This window comes from Ictalurus furcatus, chromosome 2 (assembly GCF_023375685.1).
Source record: "Ictalurus furcatus strain D&B chromosome 2, Billie_1.0, whole genome shotgun sequence".
NCBI lineage: Eukaryota > Metazoa > Chordata > Actinopteri > Siluriformes > Ictaluridae > Ictalurus > Ictalurus furcatus.
This window is the reverse complement of record NC_071256.1, coordinates 23,187,646-23,198,091: the sequence shown is the minus strand read 5'-3', so window position 1 is coordinate 23,198,091 and position 10,446 is coordinate 23,187,646. Positions and strand designations below refer to the sequence as shown.

At 40.1% G+C, this 10,446-nt stretch overlaps 1 protein-coding gene across 1 annotated transcript in view; it reads left to right on the top strand.

The window, feature by feature from the left end:
• Positions 1–860: 860 nt before the first annotated feature.
• cyth3b (cytohesin 3b) overlaps positions 861–10,446 on the top strand; it is a 45,120-nt gene continuing 35,534 nt past the window's right edge. The window contains exon 1 of the mRNA XM_053653689.1: positions 861–1,266. Within this exon, the coding sequence (XP_053509664.1) occupies positions 1,248–1,266 (19 nt within the window). The 5' untranslated portion in view covers positions 861–1,247. The remainder of the gene's footprint in view (positions 1,267–10,446) is intronic.

Below are 10,446 nucleotides of genomic sequence, written 5' to 3'. Positions count from 1 at the left end.
GATAACCGTAAGGCGAAGACATTCGTAATAAAAGCCACGAAACTTCACTTTTGATTTCACTGGGACTTTATCATCTTTCAATAATTAGTAATATTTGTAAATTTGTTTGGATCCATTTCTTTTTCATAAGAGGTTATTCGGGGTAAATGGCTCAACATTTGTTAACTCCACCTCGCACTGTCATATCCACATGGCAGTAATGTAGGCCTAAAACAGTGGTTTTCAATACTGGCCCAGGACATTTTGTATGTCTCCTTTTATTTTTTAAGAAGCCTTTATTTGTCACATATACATTACACCATAGTGAAATTCTTTTCTTTACATATCCCAGCTTGTTAGGAAGTTGGGTCAGAGCACAGAGTCAGCCATGATATGGTGCCCAAGGAGCAGAGAGGGTTAAGGGTCATGCTCAAGGGTCCAACAGTGGCAGCTTGGCAATGCTGGGGCTTGAACCCCTGACCTTCTGTTCAATAACTTTTGCTCAGAGCCTTAACTGTTGAGCCACTACTGTTCTATTTAACACACCCGATTCAGATCATCAGCTCATTCGGAGAGTTATGAAAGACATACAAAATGTGCAGTGCTGTGGGTCCCCAGGACCAGGATTGAGAACCACTGGCCTACAAGACGATGTGTCACGTGGTTGAGCGCCGGTTTGTAGCGGCAAAAAGGGCGGGACAGGGAGTGATGACGTCTCGAGGGCAGCTGTAATGTAGTAATTCATTTTCCTCACCCGTATTCCTACAATTCCCTCCTTTCGCACTGCGATTGGTTAGAAGCTCACACGCGCACACAGTCCTCCGATTCTGATTCGCTGGGCTGACTGTGAGCGTGAACCACTAGCAAGACGTCGCACATGAGGCGAGGTTTGCCTTAAAACCGGTGCGAAATTAGTGCCAAACCGTGAAAAGCAGATGCTGGAGACGGAGTCGGAGTCTGTGGGCTGGACGGAGAGGGCGCATCACTTCCCCGAATGAAATTAACCAGCACCAGTGGAAAAAGTGGACGAAGAGGTTTTTCATCCATTCAAACCGAGCAGGGAACACAGTGAACACTAATTTTGGTCCGGGTCCAACCTGTCTGTGTGTGTGTGTGTGTGTGTGTGTGCGCGCGCGTGTGCGTGCGCGTGTGTGTGTCGCCTGTAAATGCAGCCTTCAACGTAAAAACCGACATTTCAACAGCCATCTGGCTCGGAACGTTTTTGTTATCCGTTTTTTGTTGTCGCATCGTCTCATTTAGCAGCAAGCATGGATGATGATAATCAAGGTATGACTATTTTCTGCTAGTCGTCTGATCACACACACACACACACACACACACACGCACGCACACAGATACACATATATTGATCTTATTGAATACACTATGTGCTATTAGATGAGCTGAGATTAGATTAGAATTAAGTGTATATTACTGGGTTATAACAGTGCTTCTGAATCTTTCTGCACTGAGGTTCTGCAGCTCTACATGTAATGCTTTCTCAAGGCCAGGTAACCAGTCAGTGTTAGTAAGTTTGGATGGAGTGGTGCTTCTATATCCCAGGGTAATGGAAAGCTGACCTGAGATCAGTTTGACAGATGGACATCAAACCTGCACTGTGAAACTAATCCCTGTTTAATCTTCTGATCCACGTCTGGTGATAATGTGATTGACTTTAATGGCATCACTGGTGTACGTACACCCTTAAATAAACGGGTTTCGCTGTGGTTATTTCTGGAGTTAACTGTTCAAGCTTTTGTGGAAACTTTTAAGAAAGAGAAACCCCGCTGATCTAGGGTTCTACATAAACCCTTTAAGGTGTTCTTCTGCATAGAGAAACTGAGCACCTGTAGGTGCCAGCTCGGCCATTTGTTTCTAAGACAGTGGTACATGTGAAGATCATGAACTACATTTTTATTGAGAAACAGCTGAGTTCACCAACATTGACTAGAATGGCATTGACTAGCCATTAAACACCATCCTCTTTCACTGTGTCAAACTTTTCTCTTACATTCCTCTCAAAGTTGCTAGGTACTGTAGTGGATCTATTCAAATATGAGTCAGGAATTGTTCTCTCCGTCTGTTCTTTCGGTTCCTTTTGTTGTTGTTGTTGTTTTACACAAACACACCGAGTTCTTTGAATATCAGAATGTCATTTTACATATTATTATGCCAACAGTACTATGCCTGTTATACTAAAAAAATATGATACATTTTGCCTAGTGCGTTGTATTATGCATGGAAATTATATTATGTTTGAATACCTGCAAGCAGTCATACTAATGTTGGCTATGAAAATAACTCAAGAATCACCAAAATGCAAAACTGATTGTTTTGCAATCACACCTTGGCTTGAAATCATATAGAATTGAAAAGTGTCTGGAGATTCCTCCAGCTAATACCAAACAATACCAAGACTACTTGTGTAATTAAAAAGTGTATATCAGCAGTGAAAATTATGAGAATTATACTGACTCACTTTATTAGGAACACCTGCACACATGAACACATCAGAACTGGACAGTAGAAGATTAGACAAATATCGCCTGGACTTTTTCCAATCTGGAAAGTTTGGGTGAGCATGTGCTCAGGATAGCCTCAGATTCCTGTTCTTGGCTGACAAGAGTGCAACCCAACATGGTCTTATGCTGTTGTAGAGCCCATCCTCCTTGAAGTTGGGCATGTTATGTGTTTTGATATGTTTTTCTGCTCACCACAGTTGTAAAGAGTGATTATTTGAGTTATTGTAGACTTCCTATCAGCTCAAACTAGTCTGCTCATTGTTCTTTGACCTCTCTCATCAACAAGGAATTTCCACTCACAGAGCTACAGCTTAATGGATGTTGTTTTTTTTCATCCCCTCACTACTCTGAGTAAACTCTAGAGACTGTTGTGTGTGAAATCCCTAGGAGATCAGCAATTTCTGAAATACTCAAACCAGCCCATCTGGCACCAACAACCATGCCGTGGTTAAAGTCACAGAGATCACACTGTTTGATATGAACATTAACTGGAGATCTTGACCTGTATCTGCATGATTTTATGCATTGCAATGCTGCCACATGATTGGCCGGTTGGATAATTGCCTGAATGAGCAGGTGTTACAGGTGTTACTAATAAACTGGTCAGTGAATGTATGTGAAATAAATAAATAGAGACTGTCCAGTTTAGGTTTGGGTCCTGTTTAATTGCAGAAATAAGCTATATCACTTACAATACGTTCTCCTGTTCCTCTCTGAATGCATGCATGTGTGAGAGTGTGTATGTGTAGATGGAGTAAGGAATGGTAGTTCTTATACAGCAAATCAATATTACATCCTGCAGCATTTTATTTTTCACATTCTGTTTACTTAAAAAAAACCCACAGAGTATTAAGCACACAATTATTTTTTTTATGCGTATATTAGTTAGTTAGTTTTTGGGAAAAAAGAAGAAAGTATTGATTATTTCATTATTGATCCACTCATCTCTAATTCCTACGCCTTATATGGAATGTGTAGCGCAAATCCTCTTGGTCCCAGGCATGCTGTCCGGACAAGTTTGTGTATTTTTGTTCTAGTCTAGTAAGCACAGTGGTCTCATTGTAACCTGTAGAGGCTCTTCTGTTTAAGTGACTGAAAAAAAAAAAAGCCTACGTGTAGTCATGTGGATGAACCTGACAAATTCCTCACAGTGAATATTCAGAGGAAGTTGTTTAGTCAGGATGTAACGAATTTGGATAATTTATTGGATCTATAATTGTGTAGCCCCTGGACTCGGACATGTGTGCGTCAGCTCACTCAATAGCATTGACTGGGGTTCAGCCAAAGTTTCAGGCTTTCCCATTTAGACCTTGAGAACAGCTTGGCCCTGGGTTATTGAGTTTGTACTGGGAGGCCAGTGTTGGTATAATGCTAGCTGTCTGCGACTGATGTAGCAGGCAGACTGGATTAGACCCACAGTGGAGGAAGAGACGCTCCCCTGCTGTGAAACAGTAATTAGTGTTGTCACCCACTGTGGGTGCTTGTCTACTGTATACTGGCTCACTGTTCGATTAAAAAGATATCACAACTCTAGTTATAGGTGCATTTGGTTCGACAGACGGAGGTCATTTTCTGTGTGGAACTACAAGCCAGCTAGAACTTGTCTGCTGAGTGTTGATGTTAATCAAAGTTATGATGCTGCATTTGCAATATGGGTGAGGTAACTTGTGTTCGGTTAACCTCAGGCATGTTCCTGTGGTTCTCCCCTGTTTGGATGGTTGCAAACCACTAGCGTTAATGTAAAAACTTGTTGGTGGACGTCCAGGGGAAAAACGTGATGGCGGTCTATGACTTCATGCAGGGCAGAGAGTACCAAAAGTGAATGTTTTAAAGCATAAAATACTTTTCATCACTCCCTGGGATTCAGCTTAAAATTTTCGCTCAGTCATTTGCTGCTTGGCTGTGCTCTTATTGTGCAACGCTGCAATGCTGAGTCAGTTACTTTTACATTGTCCTTCAAGGACTCATACATCTAAACCGCTTGATTATCACTGTCTGTTGGTATCTTCCATTTATTTTCCCATCACATTACCCGTTAAGGTTCTGCCTTAGTTCTTTGAGCAAAGCCCTTAACCTTCAAATGCTCAGTTATAGGTTTACATTACATTCTTCACTTTTGAATAAAAGTGTCTGCCAAATGCATACCAATGAGAAAAATATAGTAAAGATGTCTTCTCAGTCATGTTGTTTAGTATGCATAATTTCCAGGTAATTGCCTCTGTTCTTTTAGGCTAGACATGATGTCAAACATGTGACTCAAACACCATTGGATGGAAATAGAGACTCCTGATGTTTCCTGATGTTTTTAGCCCAATTCCAGTTCCTTCCAGACTGAGATTACATTTATTAAAATAAAAGCCCAGAACTACAGCTAAGTGGTGACTAGCTATGGACTGTAAGTAGCATATGGGCTATGTGTAAGTACAAATAAACATCAACTGAATTAAAGTATTAGTGGTTTCAGAAACAACTCTCTACACAGCATACCTGTCCATAAAAAAAATCTTTTTCACCCTAAAATAAAAACAAACCTGACAAATAAAAAAGCCATTACATAGCAGCAGCTCTCTGAGATGGTGCATCGATAGAAGCAAATTGTGAAGAGACTGGTTCTCTGTGTATTATTAATAATACAAAAAGAGGTAAAGAGATTAAGTCTTTAAGCAGTGATTTATCTGATACACCTTATTTTTTCATCAACAGGAATGACACTGGCCATTACTCATCCAGTTGAATAGAAATGAGTGCAGATCAAAGTGCACAGAATGATACGTATGAACAAATCTGTGTCTGATTCATGAAACTATTGGTGATTTGTACACAAATAATAAATCAGATTTGGCTGTGTGGATGCAAACTCCCATCCACTATTTACGTGCCATTTACTGTATGTACACACACCTCAATTTACCCTCATATATGTCTAATTTATACAGGTGTTAATTTGTACAGAGTGTATACATCTTGTATAAGTCTTGTAGTGAATATCAGCATTGCTGTGATGTGGCTGTAGGTAATCACAGCCATGCTGATACTCTGTACAACAGCCTGATTGCGAGTGTGATTTAGGCAATATTGAACACAAGAAAGAGTGTGGGTATACTGAATATCGGCATGGCTGTGATTACATACAGCCACATCACAGAATTGCTGATATTCAGTATAACTGAATAGTTGTGAGTGTGATATGGCTTTTTATACAACACTTCTATAAACAAGAAATTAATATTGAGTAAGTGACATTTCAGACACAATATGGCCAAATGTTCTGCTTATTTTAGCTCCACTAGCGAAAATAGATCTCCAAAAAGCTACACTCACATTATAGCCCATCGGCTAGCTTGCTAGCTATCTCACATTGATTTGTACATTCCTGCTAAAAGTGCTTCCAGTAAAATCTGTAAAATCCCTTTTTCCTTTTCATCTTTTTCTGATGTCCTTTCAAATTTTAAGTCAAAAGTTATATTCCTGAAAGCTATCATTTGTCCACTGATGATGTTGCTACCACTACTGTATTAACCGTTTCGAACTAGGATGTAGAATTTTAAATGGCGAACATGGATGAGCAGAGTGATACACACAGTGCAATGCCCCAGTGCGGTTATAGGAAATTAAGGGTACATTTACATGACAGCGATGTACTAAAAATGGAAAAGTTTTTCCTCTGCTGTTTTTTGAAAAGTTTCACGTACAGAGGACAACGTTGTCAAAACGATCCCCGTTCACACGGATCTGCAAAAATGACTAAAAAGGCTTTATGCATGCCAGGCCAGTAGTTGGCGATGTCACTTTGTAAAGAAACACTACGCGCCTGCACACATAAGCATTCATGTCAACGTGTCTGCCGTATTGATCCGGGCAAGACTGCCCAATAATCAAATACAAGCAAATGGGGGAGCTGCAGTTTTTCTGGATAAAAAGCACAATAACGTTTACATTTCTCAAACGATTTCAATGGTTTATGATCGACATGGAGTACAAAAAAAAGTTCTGCCTCCAGTTACTTAAAATCTCGATAGTTAGACTTGGAAAATTATTAATTGTCGTAAGGAATTGTGAAAACTCACACTTGTCAAGCATAGATACAGTATCTCACAAAAGTGAGTACACCCCTCACAATTTTGTGAATATTTGATTATATCTTTTCATGTGACAACACTGAAGAAATGACACTTTGCTACAATGTAAAGTAGTGAGTGTACAGCTTGTGTAACAATGTAAATTTGCTGTCCCCTCAAAATAACTCAACACACAGCCATTAATGTCTAAACCGCTGGCAACAAAAGTGAGTACACCCCTAAGTGAAAATGTCCAAATTGGGCCCAATTAGCCATTTTCCCTCCGCGGTGTCATGTGACTTGTTAGTGTTACAAGGTCTCAGGTGTGAATGGGGAGCAGGTGTGTTAAATTTGGTATCATCGCTCTCACACTCCCTCATACTGGTCACTGGAAGTTCAACATGGCACCTCATGGCAAAGAACTCTCTGAGGATCTGGAAAAAAAAGAATTGTTGCTCTACATAAAGATGGCCTAGGCTATAAGAAGATTGCCATGACCCTGACACTGAGCTGCAGCACGGTGGCCAACACCATACAGTGGTTTAACAGGACAGGTTCCACTCAGAACAGGCCTCGCCATGGTCGACCAAAGAAGTTGAGTGCACGTGCGCAGCATCATATCCAGTGGTTGTCTTTGGGAAATAGACGTATGAGTGCTGCCAGAATTGCTGCAGAGGTTGAAGGGGTGGGGGGTCAGCCTGTCAGTGCTCAGACCATACGCCGCACACTGCATCATTTAAATACTGAAAAAAATCTAAATAGTGCAAATAGTGAGACACTGACAGCAAGTCTGCATTCTATATTTTATTAGCAATAAAATGATACAGATATTGTGAGTGTGCCCTGCGATGGATTGGCACCCTGTCCAGGTGAGTGTGCCCGATGCTCCCGGGGATAGGCGCCAGGGTTCCCCTTGACCCTGAAGAGGATAAGCGGTATAGAAGATGGATGGATGACACAGATATACTTCAAAACAGACCCAATTATAAACAAATGAGATAAAAAATATTATACTTGGTCATTTATTTATTGAGAAAAATGATCCAATATTATATATCTGTGAGTGGCAAAAGTATGTGATTGTGAACCTTTGCTTTCAGTATCTGGTTTGACCCACAACATTTCTATTGGATTAAGGTCAGGACATTGACTTGGCCATTCCAAAACATTAACTTTATTCTTCTTCAACCATTGTTTGGTGGAACGACTTGTGTGCTTCGGGTCATTGTCTTTCTGCATGACCCACTTTCTCTGAGTTTCAGTTCATAGACAGATGTCCTGACAGTTTCCTTTAGAATTTGCTGATATACTTCAGAATTCATTGTTCCATCAATGATGGCAAGTTGTCCTCCTGGCCCAGATGCAGCAAAACAGGCCCAAATACTATCGTCACCATGTTTCATAAATTGGATAAGGTTCTTATGCTGGAATGCAGTGTTTTCCTTTCTCCAAATATAATCTCTCTCATTTAAACCCAAAAAATAATTTTGGTCTCATCAATCCACAAAATATTGTTCCAATAGCCTTCTGGCTTGTCCACGTGATTGTTAGCAAACTGCAGACAGCAGCAATGTTCTTTTTAGAGAGCAGCAGTTTTCTCCTTGCAACTCTGCCATGCACCCCATTGTTGTTCAGTTTTCTCCTGATGGTGGACTCATGAATATTAACATTAGCCAATGTGAGAGAGGCCTTTAGTTGCTTAGAAATTACCCTGGCTCCTTTGTGACCTTGTGGACTATTACACGTCTCTTACTCTTGGAGAGATCTTTGTCGGTCCCCACTCCTGAGCATGGTAACAATGGTCTTGAGTTTCCTCCATTTGTACACAATCTATCTGACTGTGGATTGGTGGAGTCCAAACCCTTTAGAGACGATTTTGTAAACTTTTCCAGCCTGATGAACATCAACAAGGTCCTCAGAAATGTCCTCGCTTCCACTTCCACACTTCCACAAACATGTAGTGAAGATTAGACTTTTATAGATCCTTGTTCGTGAAATAAAACAGAGCGGTCACTCACACCTGATCATCATCCCATTGATTGAAAACACTTGACCCTAATTTCACATTCAAATCAACTGCTAATATTATAGGTTCACCTACTTTTGCCACTCACAGATATGTAATATTGGATAATTTTCCTCAATAAATAAATGACCAAGTATAATATTTTTATCTCATTTCTTTAATTGGTTTCTCGTTGTCTGTTTTTAGGATTTGTGTGAAAATCTGATAATGTTTTAGGTCATATTTTTGCAGCTACATAGAAAAGGGTTCACAAAGTTTCAAGCACCACTGTATATTAACTGAAGTCAGATTTAAGCTTAATTAACGTGTGTGTGTGTATATATATTTTTCTTTTATAATGGAGGTGAGCCAAGTTTCCATCTTGAACAAATAAACAAATCTATATTTAATATAAAATGCTGACAAAAAATTAAACTCTAAAAATCAGATCACCAAAATGAATAAAGTCACATCTGGTATGTTTTAGTACTGATATGAATTAATAACCTCAATAAAAAAGGTGCAGTGATCTCTATGTGTCTTTGAATAACCAGTTTGCCCCAAACTCCACATCCAGGTCAGTGCATCACAGTGTCTTTTGTATGCAGTGTGCCTATTACTCAACTGAAGGGCTAGAAAACTGATAAAAAACCCAAGACTGCACCTCTGATTATAAATGTGATTTAGTACAAGGTTATTTGCTGTTTTTATGGTTATTCTTTTATATGAATATGCTGTTTTTATGGGGCGGCTGTGGCTCAGGTGGTAGAGCGGGTTGTCCACTAATCGTAGGGTTGGCGGTTCAATTCCCGGCCCTCATGCCTGCTGAAGTGTCCCTGGGCAAGACACTGAACCCCAAGTTGCTCCCGATGGCAAGTTAGCACCTTGCATGGCATCTCTGCTACCATTGGTGTGTGAATGGGTGAATGAGAACCAGTGTAAAGTGCTTTGTAGAATCGCTAAGGTTAAAAAAGCGCTATATAAGTGCAGACCATTTACCACTCTTTACACTACTACACTTACTGTGCAAATGAAGCTTTTTTTTTTTAGATTGTTAAAATAATACACTTAACCTTACAGTCACTCTGACCAGATATGAGTTTGATCAGATATACCTAAGATGAAATTGATGAAAAAGGTGGAATTTGTGTATACTTGTTTTATGATCTGAATTACCCAACCACTTTGATGAAGGGATACTGGGGATGTTTGTTTTGTTTTGTTTTGTTTCCCCCAATTTTGTCCCTAATTTAGTAATGGCCAGTTCCCACCCATCAGGCATCTCTCCCAATTTTGCTCTCTTGGACTCCCAGCCACGGTTGGCTATGGCACCATCAGGATTCTAATTCATGATCTCCAGAGGATCGGGCGAACGCTTTTCTGTTGCCCCACTCGGCAGCCCTCTTTTTGGGCTGATTACCTTAACTGCAGAAGTATTTCAATGAGTATGCAGTAATATGACTGTCAGCAGGCATTGCCCATTTGTGCTAACAAAATGTATGAGGGCAATATTTGTAGAGCACAACATTAAGCACAAAGATTTTGTTTTGTGATGTTGATTTCAAAACACGTTATTGTTGAGTCTGCTTCTCGTCATAAATGGCCCCTTGTGTATCACTGCAATTCTGAAACACTCAATTGAGACATTGTTAAGCTAAAACAAAGAATATGAACTTGCCCCATAAATTTGCCCTTTGTTTCTGGACATTCTAATAATCGGTGTTAAAAAAGCTATTTTTACAGAAGAACTTCCTTACAGAAGCACCCCTGTTCACGGATTGTTGAGACAGAAACGCTAGATGCTAGTGTGTAGTTCAGGTTCAAAAGCCTGAGAACGGCTAAATTGGAAACACGTTTAGGCAAACAACACGTCAGTATTGGG